Source organism: Cryptomeria japonica, chromosome 4 (genome assembly GCF_030272615.1).
Source record: "Cryptomeria japonica chromosome 4, Sugi_1.0, whole genome shotgun sequence".
Classification (NCBI taxonomy): Eukaryota; Viridiplantae; Streptophyta; class Pinopsida; order Cupressales; family Cupressaceae; genus Cryptomeria; species Cryptomeria japonica.
In genome coordinates, this window is record NC_081408.1 from 500,947,540 (window position 1) to 500,968,057 (window position 20,518).

Genomic DNA, 20,518 nt, shown 5'->3' on the forward strand with positions numbered 1-20,518 from the left:
AGTCATTTTGTGAGGGTGCCTTAATAACGATTCTCCCTCTGTCTAAGAGGGCGCCTTAATAGCGGTTCTCCCTCCAGAGATAATGTTCAGCAGTGTCAAAGATCAGATTCATAAACATGGATATATTCCCAATCAAATGGGCAGAATGTTATCAGCATCTAAATATACAGATATTATCACGCCAAAAATTACCATACAATGCATCTATAGTTTGCTATACATAATTCATAGAATTCTTACCAACTTGAATATCTGACGGAGTCTACTCATGGCAAGTATTAGGATTTTCCTTATTACTTCTTTCTTTTTTCTTCCTTTCATCCCACCTCCTCCCATGTCTATTGGAAGGTATTTATCCTTCCTATCGCGGGTGGAGAGTCATATATCCCCAGCCACGTCTGTTGGTGGCAGCGACCCCTTTGAAAGTTTGTTGCCCCCTCTCTTACTTCTTCGGTGGTCAATGACAATCGTGCCTTTCTAAATTTAATTATTATGCTAAATAAAAATCGGTAATATAAATTGATCAAATTTAAATATCAGATTTAATTAATAAATTAATATCAGTTTTAGATTTAAATACCAGATAAATTAATATCAATTTTAAATAAGCATATCAATTAATTAGTGAATTTATATTAAATTTTAACCAACCAATTTGTGTCAGATTTAAATGATCACTAGTTAAGATGAATATTATTAAACACTAACATGAAAAATTTCTCTATAATAATATGGGGGATATGACATAGAGGCATGTTCAATTTGTTAAGTCCACCATGTTTTTGTATGTAGCTGACTTTCCTTCAAATTGAAGATGAACTAAGAAAAAGAGAAATTTAAGAGCTTGTTGAAGATTTGTAGTCAACATGGGAATTGCATTTAAATGTTGACCAGGCACAGGATCAATAACACTAACTTCAACCCTTTTATCTTGAACCGTTTAGAATCCCTCAGGTTTGCTGGAATATAAAAGCTGGGAGGAGGTACCAACCATGATGGTTTTATTTCCACAAACTTCATCATCAATGCTTGCTATGACTACCTACTCTACAAAGCTATTCTATGGCTACACAAATTTAATGTTGATTAACCTAATTTTGTGCACCAACACCTCCAAAAATGTACTAAAGGAAAACACTAACTAAGACTTGAACATAAAACAACCCAACCATGTACAGATTACACAGTAAACACCATTCATATCCATTGGATACACTATTATAATTATAAATTAGACAAAATTATGGAAATGGTATTACTCTTATTATGATCATCTATAACAAACAAGAACTTTAGGATTATGAATTATAAGCCATTTCATACACAAATTACAAGAGACCTTTTAAATAAACCAGAAATTTCAAGTAACCACGTGTAGATCACTTAGGAAATAGTTATAGATCAGCACAATACCATTTGTTTTATTTCTTCATTTAGTTATTTATTAATGCCATTATAAAAAAAAATCCTTTTTCTATGCCAACACAATGAACAAAATTCAGTTTAGTATAGGGAATTTTCCTCTAAGTTGTCTGACAAAAGAAAGCAGTCAGGAATAGCATGAATGACTACAATTATATGAGGCTTCTAATATTTTCTATTATATTTAAGAGTCAATCGATTTCTTGAAATTGGTACCAACAATTATCTGAAAGGCATCCAACTTTGTCTTGGAAAATGTCACAATACATAGATGCACATGTCATCCTAATTGCACTTTAAAGAAATGAAAATCTAATTTTACTTTGTAAATCACAGTAAAACTAAAAACCATCTGGGGAGAATGCAGGTGTTATAATTTGTCAAAGAAATGAATGAATTACAGAGAAATTTAAAGACTACAATTTTACCAAGGATGCCTTCTTGAATTTCAAGACTTCTTGTACAGAGAGGCAAAGCTTCCTCTGGCTTCTCAAGAGCTATATACATACTCCCCGTATGTTCCAGAATTCTGTCAACCAATGGTTCTTGATTCCCAACATTGGTCATTATTTCTTTTATCTGCAATCAATACAAAAATCTTAATATAGAAAACAATTACTGAAATAAAAAGTAAAGAAATAACAAAGAGCAAAATCACTGGTTTAAAAGACAAATATTGTGGCAAATTCAAGAACGAATATAAATATTATAATATAGCAAGGAATCTTTTCATTTATGTGCACCCAAGCAAATTAGATATTTTACAAGTAAATTGGAAATGCAGGAAGCAGATGGATAGGAATACTAAAGGACCACTGGTTGAGAATAATAGGGCACAGATCCCTGCAGGCAAGGGTGATTGCCCTATTAGATATTTTACAAGTATATTGGAAATGAAGATAGCGGATGAAAAGGATCACATTGAACTCACATGAACAAATGTCAAAAAGACAATATGGTAGGGAACTTCCAAGTATAGCTGAATTCCCTAACCCAGTGCTTATATGCTTACCTTTAGGATGTAAGATGTTCATGTCTATTATGAAAACTGCTGTTTGAACTGGGATAGGAGGGTCTGTATTTATAGTACAGCAGAGAGGCTTTTTCTATAAACAAATCATATATTTTGTATTCTTTTGATTTTGCAACACTTGCTAAAGTTTCTGACACAAATCACAGCGATGATATACCAAAACTTAAAAGCTTTTTTATCATTAAAGTGGGCTGTATAAGTCTCAAAACATTGATAAAAAATATACCTGCTCAAGCAAATACTCTGTAAATGTAAATTCACAAAGACTCATATTCAACTGGGCTAGAACAAGAAGCATGGCAGCTTGCTCTACACCTTTCACACCCATCTCTAACTGCTCTGTTACAACTTCATAGTTTGCTTCAATTAATTCCCTGGCAGTTCCTTCGTCTCCAGTTTTAATCATTTGCTCCACTACAATAAAAAGTTCGCGTAACTGACCCTCCAATTCACTTACTTCATTTGCATATTGTTTCTGATCATCACTCAATGGTAAATACCTGCGAAAGAAAACTACTCAGAAAGAAGATGCAAATATTGCATAACTAAAAACTTCTTTGACTCTCACCAACAACTGAATACAAAAGAAGTATGGTTGGGAAAACCATCTGATCATATCAGATGTTGAAATCCCCAAAATATGTAGCAGGCTTTAAAAAATTTATGATAGTTGAAAGCTATATAAGAAACATAAAACACTGGCAAGTGTGTAACAAAAAAGTCAAAGACAACTCAAAGTATACAATAAAGCAATAGCAAAGAAGATTCATGCCACCTGAGGTCGCTGGAATATGTCTTATAAATCATCTATTTGCATCTATACCCAAAATTCAAGTTTATATATATGATCAAAAGTACAATATAACAACCAACCAAAATTATCAGATGCAATGATCAACCATACTACATTCATTGAATTTTCTACATGTGGATAGAAAATGACAATTTTTACTTCTATATGTTAATCTGAGCAGATTTTGCAATCGTAGCTTGATTGTCAATATGAATAAGACAGGCAATAGTTAGTCAGAACTTTCATGTGAAAATCTATGTTTAAGCATTGTCAAAATCTGCAATATGTATCTAAATATCTTGACATAAGGTGGTTGACACTTGGAAGGACATCTCCATTGCCATTAGGCCATAGAAGGATACTTTGAGATGGTACTAAGAGAGAACAAATGAGGATCTGAATTCTTCAGCAAAATAAGAGGCAGAAAACTGTTGATGAAGGTCGTAATTCAAAGAACATAAAGTTGTAAATCAAATAACAACAATAGCATTTCCCCTGAAAACATGTAACATTACAGACCTAGAAAAATAATGCATTGCATATGGAAATTTGAAAGAATGTCCTTTGATATGTATTCATGTAATTATGTTCCTCTCCAAATTTCATAGAGAATGGATGAGAGAAAACGGGAAAGAAGTAAGGGAAAAAGGACATCACAACTGGACTAAGAACATACTTCATTTTGTTTGCAAATAAACATGAAGAAAAAATACATTTCATTAAATAAGATGACCTAGTATATTCTCCGATAGATATTAAATAATATATAAGATGTGCATTTTTTTAAAATAAAAGATAAAAAAATGTGGTTATTCATGACATTGTTGATGTGTTTTTCATACACAATGCAACACAAAATAAAATACTAAGTATTCTATCCTCTCTTGAACAAAATCCTCCCAGTGTTAAACTATGTGATCAAATGGGATGAATCCAAGGTTCCGAATGTCAAGTCTTGACGTGCTCTTGGATAGACTCAGTTATGATATTTTGATGGATGAAGGTTTCATTATCAGATTTTGAGTTTTTTCTATTCTATATTGGTTGATGATCTATGTTGTAGGTGCTGGAAACATAAAATTGCAATTTTGCCTGAAAATCTAATTAGGGGAATTACCATTCTTAGCTTGGGGATTTGGATGTAATGTCCCCTTTCTAGCATTCATAGCATGATGATGTCGTTAGCCTATTTTCTCATGGTCCCGTAGGCTAACCAGGACACAAAAGGGATCCAAGGGATGTTTGGCTTAGGCATATCCAGTTACAGGCCAGTTCGAGCTGATTTGATGCAATTTTGGGGAACTTACTATTTTTAGTAAGTCAGTTGGCTAGGCCAATGACTCATCATTTCAGTGCATTCTTGAATGGCAACAATGTCGGTGATGATAGTTGAATGCCGATTGAGTAATTTACTTCTAATCCGAGATATTTATTATTTAATGATAAGTTTAAGTTATAAAGTTAAATTAAAATATTTAACTTTATCGTTATTTAATAACTTCAGTGGGACTATAAAGTTAAGTGTTAAAAGTATTAAATGTCCCCTTTCTTTAAAAAGATACATGGGCAACTTAATGAGGGGATTATAATATTAAAATAAAAGTAATTTGTATTATCCTGCATTGCTTGTGAGTTGGATTAGCTTCTTGGAGATATGGATAAATAGAGGTTGTGAGAGTTTTTTAGTATGCTTGGATGAGATTAAAATTATGCTATTGGATTTCTCTGGAATCTGATTATTGGGCTTGGAGGACGAAATCCCTCTTTGTCAACATTCTTCTTGTTGTTGCAAGATACAGTCAGGAGAATTTATGGTGTTTTCATTCAGGAAACACATTGGGCTTATTAGATTTTCAAAGGGAAGATTTGGAGAAGATATTAGGAGCAGATTCGAAGGCGATAGTAAAGATTTGTGAGTTGCTACAGTGCTGCTACAGTGTTTTGGGCAGATTTCAGACTTGTGGAGTTCCAATTTGAATTTGTTTCATTATCATATAGTCTTCCACATAAGCTTGAAGCATATTTGAGTGTCATTACAAGTTTGAAGACATTCCCCGATCTGTAATATTGTTCGAATCTGATTTTGAAATATCCTATTGTCTGAATTTTGATAAAATTTATGATTTTGTTTAGATATATGCTTCTTGTTTATTTCATATCTTGAATATTCTTGTGCATGCAATGATAAGAACGTGCAATAAATATAAATAATAGAATTTTCACAATGGAACTGTAAACCCTTGTATATTACTATTGGAACGGTGAATTTTGGCACTTATTACAATAGCATTTGATGCTGCAATTACTCAGAAATTTATAAACAATACATGCAACACACACCCAATTCTGCAATCATTTCATGCCCTACAAGAGGTTGCCGAAGCTAGAAATAACATATAAATTCATGTAAGCTTCAACCTGCAACATGGCTCCATTATTAAGTCCAAACCCTAGCTAAAACTTCCACAAATCTGCTCAAAATTCTGCAAATAAGCTCAATGATGAACTCTGAATGAATCCACCTCACAAGTAGTGTTGGGTTTCCATCCAACCTACAAATCTCCAAGGGGTTTCGTCCTCAGATATGGCTGCTACTATCAAACCAGCAACAATGGAGAAATAATCAAGTATCAAATCAACATATCATAATGCTTGGAGAAGGAAGGAAACCCCTTAAATAGATTTTCTAAACCGTTTTTGGACCTCAAAATCACAATGTGTTATTTTTAATAAACTTTTCCCTCCAAGAAGTTCATCCCACTTCTAGAAGGCTTTATAAATGTTATAAATTCATTTTATAGCTTTGCGTTCATGATAAAGTCACTTTATGTTTTATTACCTTCTTAATAAAGTCACTTTATGACTTTATTTCATAACTTAAGTCACTTTATTTTTATTATTTCATTTTATAACCAAAAGTGACTTTTCCCTTATAATATTACTGTATGGGCTCAAAGTAATATTATTTATTTCTCCATCAATAAACAATTGACAATGCCAGCCTCTCATCCCTTATATCTCCACATTAGCCTACCGAAATGAGAAATGACAAAAGAATAGGCTAATCAACACCTGAATGTTCACTGAGGAGAAGGGGACATTACAGATTTGTATGCTTGGAGTTGGAATTAAATAAGTGTTATCAGCATTAATCTTCTTGTTATTAGTATTTGTTATGTATGATTTTTCTATATTGACTGAAATCTGAAAGCCACTCAACAAATATCAATTTATCCAATTTATTTTATTGCAAATTAAGAACCAATTCAGAAAACCAGTAGTCAGCTTGCAAGCCAACTGTTTGACAAAATTATGCTGAGTGAAAAAGCACAAAAATCAGTCTAGAACAGGGGGTGTTCCTACATTGGAATAGGTTGTGATTGGACAATGGTTAACTTTTGATAGCGACCTTCCAACATCTTGCAATATTGGAAGGGGTAGGGATCAGCAAGGATGGTCACTTCCATGCCTTTGTAGGGGAACTTGTGGCATTGATAGAAGGTGGATGGAACAGCTTGCATGGCATGGATTCAAGGGCATCCCAAGATCATATTGTAGGGTAGATCAGGATTAATAACATGACATAAAGTCAGTTGCATCATGGGTCCCACCGCAATTGGCAAGCAAATATTTCCTTTTGTTTCACATTCTACATTATTGTATGCTTTGATAGTGATCACCTGTAGCTCCAAGGCCTTCTCAGGATATATCAGCTGTCGTACCGTTGATGTGTATTTTGTACACGACCAAACACAGAATAAAATACCTAAAGGTACCTTATCCTCTCTTAATTAAAGTCTCTGAATGCTGAAGATGTCGCAAAAAGGATCAATCGGGATGACTTCAAGGCTCTTTATTGTAGGATCTCTACATGTGGATAAGCACCAGTGGTCGTTGTATATGCTGTTTCTTCAAGGGGCCTTACGTACTTTCAGAGAAAGCTTGTCCACGTTACTTTCTTTCCAAATGCAGGAACAGGATTCTCCTAATACTAACGGATTTTCAAAAAATGTCAAAAGATAAGGGTTTCTAAGAAGGAATACTTGAACTAATCCTAAGAATGACTCAATGAAGACTGGACTTGATAAGATTCTACCAATTTCAGTATCGCCAAGAAATTACAACTCTACTGGAATTGATGCGATCTTCTAAGGGGATTCAATAGTTTTTCAAATCATCAAGGATATAGATACTATCATAGAGATACATATCAATACTTCCAAGAATGATTGAACTCTTAATCAATCTCAATGTTTCCAGTTGACTACACAAGGCGTCCTTACAATCAGTAAGAAGCTAGTGGTTTGGAATATGAATCCTATCAAAGATCAAGCACGACACTTCGTCCTTCAAACTTAGAACTTAGATGCTATTTCAACTGAGAGTGATTCAAGAAGATAAACAATCATGAAGATAGCCACAAGTATTGCAATAAAACACCATAACTTCAATATTTTATTGATCTCATAACCAAATTGACAACAATTGTTCAAAATTCTTTCTTCACTACTCAATCTTGCTACAACAATAACTTTCTAACTTTCTTCTCTCTAAGCTCTCTCTCTTTTTTTCTAACTTCTCTAACTTATTTTTTTTAACTTCTCTCTAACTCTTCTAACCTCTTAAAATGAAATGAGTGAGGGTATATATAGCATCCTCAAATACAATGAATGGCACGGATCAAAAGAAGATCAACGGCTGAGATTTTGACACCTAAACCCTAATTAGGGTTTGTTACAAAAAAGTCCCCATTTAGATAAACATCATTAATCCATAGCCAATAAATATTTGGCACAAATATCGAGGAGACATAACCAATAGGAATTAAGTTGCCACATCATCCTATAACAACTTTTCATCTAGAATTTTGTTCCCTTTCCTATGCTCTTTCTTAGCATATTCAATGAATCTGGACACAATTCCCTCAATCTCAGCAATGGGAATCTCAGAAAGATTCTTCATTCGTTCTTCCAAGTGAAGGACTTGATCAAAAGCAATGAGAAGAGTTGTCTCCCATCCAGGTTCAAATTCTTTGGTCTTCTCAATCAGGAACATAGTAGTGTACATTTGATCTCGTTGCTTATCTATGATGATGTTCTCCTCTTTGCAAAAGATGACCTTGATTCTATCCTCCAACTCTTGGCTGTCCACATCTGTCTCGATCTCGATCCGCCTGTCAAGAATGGTACACAACACCTCAAACACCTTATCTTGAATTGGATGAATGATACCTTCAACTCGGCTGCATCTGGTGTTGACGTCTTCAAAAAGGACCTCCTTCATCTGGAGCAGAGCTAACCACTGTAGGAGGTTATGGGTTCCTCCATCCATTATCTTTTCTTGTGCCAGAATCCGTCTTGGTGTTTCTCTTATCACTTGTAAGACTAGAATGATAACATCTCTAGTGTGAGTGAATGCAACTACAGTTATCATTAGATTATGGATAATCTCAAGGACCTGGATAGCTCGATGAACTGTCTTCATCATTCTTGTTGCAAATTCAACGACTACCATGTGGGATTTATCAATCCAAGAACTCATAAGTTGAACCAAGCTCTTCACCCTTTCTACCTCACCTACTGATTCAAGAAGGAGTGCTTGTAAAGGAGATACTGCTGGATCCTGACGTCTCAAGGGCTGATTAAGATGACTAAAATAGTTCCTCCAAGCACTGACCTCCCTCTCAAGCTTCTTATTCTTTTCCATTTCTTCTTTAAGTTTGTCTTTAAGTGCTTCAAATGAATCAATTGCCTCTTCCATCGCTTGCTCGGAGGTAAGTGGACCAAGCTCAAATGTTTCTAAGTCATATTCTTCTGCAAGAATCTCATCCTCATATTTGTCCACCACTGGTGTAGCCACCTGCACTTTCCTGGATCCTGTCTCATCTCTAATTACCTTAGACATCTTTGTGGCCTTTTTCTTCTCCATTATTTCATGAGAATTTCCTATAAGGCTTTCCAAGTCAAACACATCTTCTTCCTCTTCAACCACAACTACCCCTGTCAGTCTTTCTTTCAGCCAATCAGGAATGGCAGATCTTGTTTCCCTCACTTGTATTTCTTTAGGTAGAGGTCTATCTTCCCGGAAAGGAGATGTTGCTTCATCATCATTCTTTTCTTCGTGTTGCTCATTAGCATCAACTTGGGGAGATTGACTTGATGAATGCTGAGGTGTTTGTCCTTTCTCTTGTTTATCATTTTGTACCATGGATTCCATAGGCTCGTCAACTTCATATACTATCTGCCTCTGATCTTCCCCTTGACTCGCCTCCTTTTCATACCTAGAAGATGTGCTTGGTGGGTGATCAAGATTTGTTTTCTGCTTCTTCTTGGAAGGTTCTCTCTTCTCAGGTCCTTCTTTCCTCTTTGAGCCTTTGGAATGAGAAGTATTCTCATTCACACTTGCTTCTCCTTCTTCTGGTCTTGCCTCCAAAGTGAATGTCATTGATACATTCTGCTCCTTCAACTTTTGATGTTGTACATCCACCCATCTGTGAGTGCAGGATAAAACGAGAGCCATCAAAGCTCTCAAGTCTAAAACCTCGAGCTCATTCCAATCTATCTTCACTTCTTTGTCTTCTTTCTCATAGGACGACTAGAGGTATCTACCATTATCCTGGGCTTGATCGGCTACTCTATAAACTTTGCATTTCCTGATGAGATCTAAGGGTAGCCTGGAATGCATCTTTCTTTTAACCTCTAAATCACCTGGGAGATTCATCCAAAAGTCCTCCACCTGAAACTCATGCTTGTACTTCCTGCCGATTGTCTCCTCCATATAACCATGAGGATCAAAATTCTCTCGCGAGGCAAAGGATGTGAATGAGTATAAAGATAATTCCTTTTCTGCATCTTTCGCGACTTGAGTATTAGGACACACTTCAACTGAATTCCCTAGTATGATGGGCACGGGAATTCCATTTCCATGCTTGTGTCTGGATGCCTTCGCATATGCTGCCAACTGTCTAGTCACCTCAAGTAGTACTATCCTGTCTGTTGGATATCTTGACAACATGTAGGGAGGTGAAGGACACCCATGAACTCTGATGTATGTGAATTTTTGAAACTGAATGAACCATGCACCATACTTCTTCACAAGCTCTTGTGCATCCAGAGACAGTCGGTTGTAAACCCCACCTTGCAATATCCTGGTAATGTTCATCGTGAAGGTGTCATTGACTAACTTGTAGTCACTTCTAGGCGGATGATGCAGATGAACATAAGAATCACAAACTCTTATTTCTCCGGGTCCTCTTCCAATCACTCCTTTGTGAGGTAGCCCTGCATACTCGAAACTCCTGATCAAGGCATATATAACATATGAGCTCATGTGGAATGATTTGGTGGGTCTTAGCCTTCTCAACTGTACGTCCAAACAATTGCTAATGATTTTGGCCCAATGAAGCATTCCTTTTCCTTGGACTATCACTTGTATGAAGAAGAACATCCACTTTTCAAAGAAGAAGGCTTGAGAAGCACCTGTAACTCGATTGAGCAAAGTTATCAAGTCTCTGTATTCCTCCTGGAAGTCAATCCTATGTGGTGTATTGGGAATCTTGTTCAGGCGAGGCCGACTTTTGAGCAACCAATTCTTATTGATGAAGTTCAAACAAGACTCAGGATCATCTTCATAGAGCAACCTTGCTCCTTCCAAGCTTTTGTAGATCATGTCTTTATGGTCCGGAAGATGAAGAGCTTCGCCTATGGCTTCCTCTGAAAGGTAGGCTAAGATGTTCCCGTCCTTGGTTACGATCGTCCTTGACTGTGAGTCATAGTGGCAGGCACACTCGATCATCAACTCATGACACTTGACTGCGGGAGGGAAACCTGCAGCCTTGATGATGCCACTCTCAATTATCCTCCTCACAACAGGTGATGGCTTGCCAATGTAGAGGACCTCTCGAAACTTCTTCACATTGAAGTTTCCTAAGTTGGTGTCTCCGATATTATTCCACTTGGACGCGATCCTAGTCTCCAATTCGTCGCTCCTCTGATCTTCCTTGATGAGAGCCTGCCGACTAGTAGATCCTCCGGCTTTGGGGGTCGTCATTTGATGCCTACACAAAAATTTAAAATTAGTCTTTAAGCATCATACCTTAAAGGATAGAATTTAAGACCTTTCAAAGGGAATGATTCCAAAAACATTAATTTGAAAATGACATGATAAATCCAGAAATTCTAAATTTTCAAATTAATTATGAATGGAAATTAGATTTTTTTCAAGACTTAGACTTTAAAAGATTGCTATGGAAATCAAAACAAGTCTTGAATAAGAACTTCAAAAAGGATTCTTCATACCTTCTTCTTGAATGCTTAACTATGAACCTTGAAAAATGGAAGAAAAAAGATCAGATTTTGCTGGACAAAAATTGAATTTCTGGCCTTCTTTTGGATGAACCACACCTCAATTAGCCTTCAAAAGAACTTCACCTTCACTAGCCTCCAACACTTAGCAAGGAATTCTGGAAATTTAGCCTCCAATTTGGTAAGAAATTCGCCTCCAATCTGCTAGATTTCGCTCCTCCAATCTGCTCCTCAAAATCGCATTTAGAACAATGAATGAATGATTTGCATTTTGAAACAATACTCCTCTCTTATATAGGGCGCTCACCCTAATCCTCATGAGGCCGACTTAGGTATTTAGGAATAAAATAGGATAAAATCTCACTTAAAAGGAGGTCGACTTGCTTGTAAAAGCAAATAAATGCATTTTGAGCGCTCTCCTTTTATTTTTTTAAATTTTAAAAATTAATTTCAAGGCCTCCAAGGTGGATTTTATATTTGCTTTAAGGCTTTAAAATTAATTAATTAAATAGTAAAGGCCTTAATTCATGCGAATTTAATTTAACCTCCCAAATGTCTTGAATTTGACAAATTTGGTGAAAATTTGGGAATATGGAGGTTTGATTGAGGCTTAATGAAGCTTCCTTTCTCTTTAGGTTTTGAAATATTTAAAGTGATGAATGTCTAGATTCACTTCAAGACTTGTTTGAACCCTTTATCCATGCTTGTTCCCTTGATGAAATTGAAATTTTCTCAACCTATATTTGCAAATTTCCATGTCTTTGTCTTTACAACCTCTAAACTTAATCAATCAATGTTGAAAGATAGGTTTTGTGATGATTTCGCCTTGGACCCTCTGGAAGGGTCAGGAGTGATTTTTCCAATTAGGTCCTGAATATCTCATTTCTTGATTCCAAAATCTCCTAGAAGGTGAGCTCATGTTTGCTTTGACCTAATCAAAGTCTTGCATTTCAAATTTTTATCATTTTTCATGAGGAAATTAGGTGAGAATGTGAATTTCGCCCTGGACCTTCTGGAAGGGTCAGGAGTGATTTTTACATTTTAGGCCAAAATTCACCTTAGTTTGATCATTAAACTCCTCCAAGGCAATCTCCAGGGTTCATTTCTCTCCATCACTAGGTTAGCTCATCAAAACTTTGAAGGAAATATTGCATTTTTGGGAATTTCGCTCTGGACCCTCTGGAAGGGTCAGGAGCGAAATTCTCTCCTGAGCTCAAAATTCTCATTTTTGAAGGTCCAAAACCTCTTCAAGGCATTCGAAATAGGTTCTTTCACTGAATTCCAGGCTTAGTTTCACTCAAATCAGGATGAAAAAGGTGACTTTTCGCCCTGGACCCTCTGGAAGGGTCAAGGGTGATTTTTCTTGCTTAGGCTTACTCCTTCATCATTTTGTCTTGAATCCTTCACTCAAAGCTAGGCAATGGTCTTCTTCATTCACTCCACCCAAGCTTGGTTTGTTCCTGCAAAGCAAAATAGGGGATTTTGAGATTTTCGCCCTGGACCCTCTGGAAGGGTCAAGAGCGATTTTCCTTCTCTGACCTAGAATCACCAAATTTTGAAACAAACACCTACTCACAAGTGGTCTCAAAGGCCTTTTCTACCTTGGTCTAGTCTTGCCTTAGCACAAACTTGAAACGAACATGTTGGTTTTAGGATTTTCGCCCTAGACCCTCCAGAAGGGTCAGGAGCGATTTTTAGGTTTTAGAGCAATTCCTTCATCCTTTCAACTTCAAATCATTTTCAAGGTATAGAACATCATGCCTTACTCCTCTTTGAGTCCTGAAAACCAAAATCTAATCTTGAACTGCAAGGAAAATAGGGGAATTTGGAAATTTCGCCCTGGACCCTCTGGAAGGGTCAGGAGCGAATTTCCCTCTTGGCTTCAAAATTTGCATTCTTAGCATTCCAATTCCACTTCACGGCAATTCAAATGTCTTCTCACACCACTGCCTAAGCTTAATTTTGCCCAAACTTTGGAAGAAAGGATAGTTTTGGAGATTTTCGCTCTGGACCCTCTAGAAGGGTCAGGAGCGAAAATCATGTTCTAGGCCTGATTGCTTCCTCTTGACAATCTCAATTATCTTCAAAATGCAAAACACTCTTCCTCACACCCATTCAAGCCATAAAAACTAAAAAGTTGCTTTGACCTTGCAAGGAAATAGGTGTTTTTAGGAATTTCGCTCTGGACCCTCTGGAAGGGTCAGGAGTGAAATTCACCATTTGGCTCAATTCCTTCACTTTTTGATGAATTCTTGCAATCTCAATTCACTCCCAGGGGTAATTCTTCCTATGTTTGACCTTATCCCATACTTGGCTTAGCAAAATTTGATATCAAAAGGTGATTTTGAGGAAATTCGCTCTGGACCTTCTGGAAGGGTCAAGAGCGAAAATTGCAATCTTGACCAAAAATCTTCATTTTTTCACCTCAAAACTTCTTTGCCAAGTGGGATTTCATGTTTCATCATGCTAGGATTAAGGTTTTATATCCAAGAAAGGCTAAAAATGTGTTTATAAGGAATTTCGCTCTGGACCCTTTGGAAGGGTCAGGAGCGAAATTGCCTTTCCTGGCCAGAATCCATCATTTTCTTCATTTCTAAACATGCCCAAGGTTTTCAACATGCTCATTCTTCCTTTTACCATGCCTTTGACACTTCAATTCGACTAAACTGAGCAAGAAATATCTCCTATAGAAATTTTCGCTCTGGACCCTTTGGAAGGGTCAGGAGCGAAAATTAGGTTTTAGGCTTATTCCATCATCCTTTCAAGTTGAATTCACCTCTCAAAGGCAGAAAACACTATTCCTCTCTCATCCATGCCATAAAAACCAAAACTTGACTTGACTTTGCAAGAAAATAGGTGATTGAGGAATTTTCGCCCTGGACCCTCTAGAAGGGTCAAGAGCGAAAATCATCCTTTTGGGCAAAATCCTTCACTTTCCAAGTTAAAACATCTTCAGGAGGCAAAAGCAAGTTATTCTCGTTTCATTCATGCCCAAAACTTGACCTTCTTCACTGCATAATAAGAGCTTTTGGAAATTTCGCTCTAGACCCTCTGGAAGGGTCAGGAGCGAAATTTCCCTTGTCCAAAATCTTTCATTTTGCAAGCTTCCAAATCTTCAAAGGTATCAAATGATGTCCAATCTTCATTCCAAGAGACCCTGCACATCACAATTTAGCCAAAGTTAGTGAAAAATAAGCTCTAATAAGATTTTCGCCCTAGACCCTCTGGAAGGGTCAGGAGCGAAATCTCTATTCCAAGCAAAGTTCCCAAACTCGGACTCAGCTCTGACTCGGCAAGGCTGACTCGACTCGTGACTCGGCTCGGACTCGGCAATGACTCGGCAACGACTCGGCAAAATAAGAAAACCCTTGAAATTTAGAGATTTTTAACGATTTAAAACTTGTTTCATACACCCATTATTGAATTAAGCTTAAAGACACTATAACATCATCAAATAGAAGCTAATTCGATCACATACATAAACATACATCCATCACATGCGTAGAAATGTAAATTGTAGTTGAAGGAATTAGAAAACATAGATATATAGAGTTATAAATGTTGTCCAATATATATAAAATCCATGACTTCAAATGTTCCCAAACATATATGTAACTCTAAAGTGTAAACAAAAACAAGTCTATGGCTTAGGCTCTGGCTCAGCCTCATCTATCTGCCTCCTAGAAAGGCATCTAAGGTAGGTCCTGGATGACTGAGTAGCCATAGTCTCTACCTGTGATGTGCCAGTCTGAGCAGCCATAGGTGTTGTGCCTAATCGTGCTCTATCCTCCTCCTCTGCCATAGCCACAGCCTCAGCCTTTCTGTCTGCCTGGTCGACCCACTCAAGGTCCTCATTAGTGAAGACTGGATCAATGAACTCAGTGAGCCAATCGGACTGTAGTGTTGCCCCAATGTGATTTGTGCAAGCTTTTTACCTCTTCCTCTTAGCTGGTTGCAAAACTATGGCTTCCTATTTTTCCAGTGTTCCACGAGCGTTGGGGACGAGGGGACGCGTTTCCAGGACGGGGGGACCAAGGGCCTAAGTTTGGGGACGGCAGGGGGACAGCGACGGGGGGGTGGCGGGGTGGTGGTGCTGATATAGTTATACATATACCTATAGTACTTGAAAAACTAGTTTTGAAAAGATGTATGACACTATTACAGTATAAGAATTACATTGTAAAATGAGACTATAGGAAATTTGAAATACTAAATCTAAATACCAATTACCAAGATTTCTAAGTTGTGTTGTTATATGGAGCCTAATCAGACTCGTAGGTTAGATTTTCCCTACTTCTATCGGCGCGGTTTCCCCCTATATTTTTCAACGGGGGTTTGGGGGCAGCGCCCCAAGTTGGGGTCAAGGGGCATCGCCCCTTGTGGGGTCAAGGGGCAGCGCCCCTTGCACGTTCCTTGTCGCGATACAGGGCGGGGTCAAGGGGCAGCGCCCCGTGAGGCCAAAAAATCATTAAAAAATGTTATGTTTTTTTTTTTGTTTTTTTTACTGCACTATTTTAAGTGACTCTGGCCGGGTCATGACCCTCAGACTCGGCGAGTCAGGGAGAGACTCGGCGAGTCAGGGACTCCCTGACTCGCCGAGTCAGGCGATTCACACCCCCTGTCCCGTCCGAGCCCGAGTCAGGGTCACCGTGACCCGGCAGGGGTCACCCGGCCCGTTGACTCGCGTGACTCGCCGCGAGTCACGGAACTCTGATTCCAGGCCAAATTGCTCAGTCTTCAAGTTTCAAACCACCTCACAAAGCAAAGTTAGATCGTTTTCTAGGCTAGGAACAAGATTGCAAGTCTATCCAAGGCAAAAAATAGTGTTTAGGATAAAATTCGCTCTAGACCCTATGGAAGGGTCAGGAGCGAAATTCCTCTTTCAGGCATCATCTTGCTCTTCAAAAATCAATCAAATCCCTATCCAGGCAAGAACACATCAATTCACCTCCAGACATGCCCTAGAAAGCATCATTCAGTCAAAAATGAGAAGAAATGGATGTCTACAAGGATTTTCGCCCTGGACCCTCTGGAAGGGTCAGGAGCGATTTTGACATTTCCAGGCTATATGTTACCTTGATTCGCTTCATCTTCCATCAAACTTAGTCAAACCACCTCCTTTTCTTCACTGGCTCTGCTCAACTGACTTAGACAGGGAAACAAACAGGACCCTGACAAGAAAAACTCTCTTTCATTCTAGACCTGACCTGAGACCTATTCTCCCTATTCCTTGATCTAACCAACTTGACTCTCTTGAAAGGCATGCTTCATTCTGGCAATCTTGAGGCTTCAAGCAGACGACTAACAACTTCCCTAAACAAGACAAGACTTAGCTTGAAAGAAACCCTAAAACGAGCTTCCAAGGTTTAGCCCTAATCTAGCTAGCCCAGCCAGACCACTCACTCACTCAAAACCCTAAAAGCAGAGAGAAAAACAAGCAAGGAGAAAGCAAAACCTAAGGCAAAAAGAGGGGGTCCCCATTCTAATGGGGCGATGTGTGAAATGGTCACAACATGTACCAACCTTAAAGTGCATATGTTTAAGACGGACCCATTATCTATGAGTACCCTTTTGACATTAAATTGCATGCTTGGTGATGAAATCTTCAACATGAAGTGGACAATTGTGAGATGGGTCAATGGAGGGCATGTTTCTAATAATAGACACTAGCCCCATATTAAATAATTCTAAACACTACTGTAAGATACCAATAATTCTTAACACCACTGCAAGAAACTAACTTTCTAGATATCCACCAAGGCCCTTCTTGATCAATTATACCAAAATAAAGCTAAGTGAACCTGCTGTGAGAAAGCTTGTAAAATGTAAATAACTTTTCCGCAAAGGTCCCCTCTATGTTGATGGTTTGTAGAAAAAAACAAAGCAAATGCCTCTAATTCATGTTCCAATTCCATTTTTTATTCTTTTATCATTACCATTTTTCTTAACCTGAGCATTTCCTTTTTGGTTTCCATTCTAATGTTTGAAGTTGAACTTCTTGTATGCTGATTATGATGAAAATTTCAATTTACCACCTTACTAATTCCTACATATTTTCTAACTATATTTCCAATTCTTGTTAGTAATCTTACCATCCTATATAAAATATCCTTGGCTAGCTAATTTCTGGCAAATTAGTTTAAAACAATGATAAATAATTGAAATTTTTCAAAGTCAACTAAGCAGGTAGATGAAAAAATTTAAGTTCATAACATGCAAATTCATCAAAGCTCACACAGCCATGATTATTATAGAATTCAATATTTAAAAACTCAAAAGCACTATTTGGATAAAAATCCAAGCATTAATGTTTTCCATTTTAGTATCCATAAACCAACTGTTAATTATATATGGTGAGCCAAAGCTACAACCAAAAAAGATGGAGACGCGATGAAATGAGATGGTATATAAAATAACTTACACAAATTTCTCCTCGACACCAATGGATGCTGTTGTGTTGTCCATGGTAATTGCATTTCTAAAGGAATTCATATGACTCTCGAGAAGTTGTATGTTTTCATTGGTTCCATCTACAACCTCAACAGAATTTATATGCTCTGTCTCACTGAAACCAATCACATTCCTGCATCATAAATGAAAGACACTTGCTGATTGTAATAGGCCTCCATGCTCCAAACAACATAGCATAAGAAGAGATAAACATTACTGAAAATCTAAACTTTGCAAACACATTCACAAAATAAAATTCAACCATAACAGGTCAGCACAGAGATCAGGCTAAAGCAAGCATCTCTTCATGCTGTTATTACTAGGAAAAGTTTTTGCACTGCACTCAACTAGATTAAAATTGATCGCTTGATATGACAAAAGAAAATGGATGGAAATGAAAAGTAAGATATCTCATTGTCTAATTGCATCCAAGGCTCCAATACAACCTTTCCTTTAACCATACTGCCTTGTGATAATACCATATATGGATATTAATACAATATAATATAATGTGATTAAAAGCAATCAAGACTAGCATGAGAACTGACAACTAACCATCCATCATTAAAATGTTAGGAGTAAAAGATATACTGTCATATGTGAGCACTTTGAAGGAATAAAACACCTAAATAACTGACCATAAAGGTTGAAAAGATTTTATTTCAACACATCCTAGAAGAAAAAATACATATAGATGAACAAATGCTAAAATGGCAACAAAAATGCAATAATTCAGAAAGGGTACAACAATAACATACATTGTAGGTCATCGTGCTGCAATTATTTAATAATATATGTTGCTTGTTGAGATTGGTCGATTCGCAGAAAAAATCTTTTAAGTGGTATTAAACCAAGAAACATCATCCATATGCAGAATCTTCTCTATGGCACAATCTTTCCAAGCACTCTCTTCGTAATTGCTTCACTATATCAGTTTCCCTATCCTTATCCATGTCATTCACTTTCCTGTTATCATCTTGCTTCTTACTAGACCCCTGTACTTCAATCTCCTTTTTTGCACCTCTTCATACCCATAACATCTCTTGCGATCCAATCACACTGTTATCTCTATTGATCTGTTTTTCCACGCTTTCTACCCCAACAACTCCTTTGCATGTTACAAAATTGCAACATTTTTCTGCAACATATTAATATATAATAGAATCATTGATATTCTTAGCAAATTTACATCACAGGTTTGCCTCAACTCTTGTCATCTCTTGCTTGAACCCAGCCTTTGTTCACCACAATTGACAACAATTGTCAGCTCTATCTACCGCCTCTTCCATTTGGGCATTCACCCCTCTGCCACCATGTTTTTCTCTCTATTGTCTCTGCTTTTCCTTCATATCTGAATTCAAATTTCCTATGGTCTTTGTCTGATTTTGCGTTGCAGCATTGCTATTGTGCTCTTTACGCTATATGAAACTCACAATCAACACATACAAAAAAGTAAAGATACAAGTTAAGCTTTCTGATATGTGTGTCATAGCACTGGATAAATCAGAAAAGTGAACTGTCTGCTACTGATATGTTTAAGTCATACTTCATTTATGTTTGTTATTCCTACACATACAATGTCCCACACAATCAGTAATCAAAATGCATAATGTCTACTATATGTGGAGATCTGCGTCAACCTGCATCCTATGGAAAAGCATCTCTTGACATTCATAGCCCTAATGTATCACAAGTATGGAGACAGCAACCAACTTTCTTTCCATTAATCATCCAAAATAAATATAAGACACTATCAAGCTCTTTGACATATACATCATACAACTGGGATCGATCAGAAAAGTGTACTTTCTACTAGTCGTCTGTGTAGACCATATATTTTTTTATTTTGATATACCTACAAATACAATGCCCCAAACAAATTAAAAATCAAAAATAAATCATGTCTGGTATAAGTTGAGATCAGCACCAACCAAAAACCTATCGAATAGCCTCTCTTGATGTCTATAGCCCTAATTTATCACAAATTTGGGAAAGCAACCAACTTCCTTTCAATCACCTATTCAATTAAAGTAAGAAATGAAACACAGGTCACACTAATAGCCCTTATGTATCACAAATTTGGGAAAGCAACCAACATCCTTTCAACCGCCTATCCAATGCAATAAGAAATGAAACACAGGTCACATCTCTTGATTCTGTTATTTATTTTTTATTTGTTAAACCTTTAATTTCAGCTACATATAAGAATCAATCACTTTAAGTTTGATTTTTCTACCAATTCAATTAATTTATTATACATAATTAAATAATTTATATTTATTATTTTAGAGATATAATCAGTTAGTGTTTCTTTAAAAAAATGTGGTTGTTTCTTGCAAAATGCTTAACTCTGAAAAGCCCTCACAGGCTGCTGCAACAGATTCCTCTAATTTACTAGCATCGAAGGCATTGGGTGATTCGGTGGGGCTGCAATGGTCCCTACCACACCAGGTTGAAAAGACTTTCCATCACAGGACGGCATTTCTGTATTTGGCCCAAGGAGCACATCCATGTTGC

At 37.1% G+C, this 20,518-nt stretch overlaps 1 protein-coding gene across 2 annotated transcripts in view; it reads right to left on the minus strand.

Annotated features, from left to right (window-relative positions):
* LOC131060356 (uncharacterized) overlaps nucleotides 1–20,518 on the minus strand; it is a 112,717-nt gene that overhangs the window by 69,328 nt on the left and 22,871 nt on the right. Inside the window, exons 1-4 of one of the 2 annotated variants that reach the window (XM_059219913.1) lie at nucleotides 18,760–18,778; nucleotides 17,973–18,134; nucleotides 2,682–2,955; nucleotides 1,851–2,001 (exon numbers count right to left, since the gene is read on the minus strand). In XM_059219913.1, the coding sequence (XP_059075896.1) occupies nucleotides 1,851–2,001; nucleotides 2,682–2,955; nucleotides 17,973–18,134; nucleotides 18,760–18,761 (589 nt within the window). In that variant the 5' untranslated portion in view covers nucleotides 18,762–18,778. Of the gene's footprint in view, nucleotides 1–1,850; nucleotides 2,002–2,681; nucleotides 2,956–17,972; nucleotides 18,135–18,759; nucleotides 18,779–20,518 lie in introns of those variants that run through there. The other variant, XM_057993534.2, reaches the window with a different exon arrangement.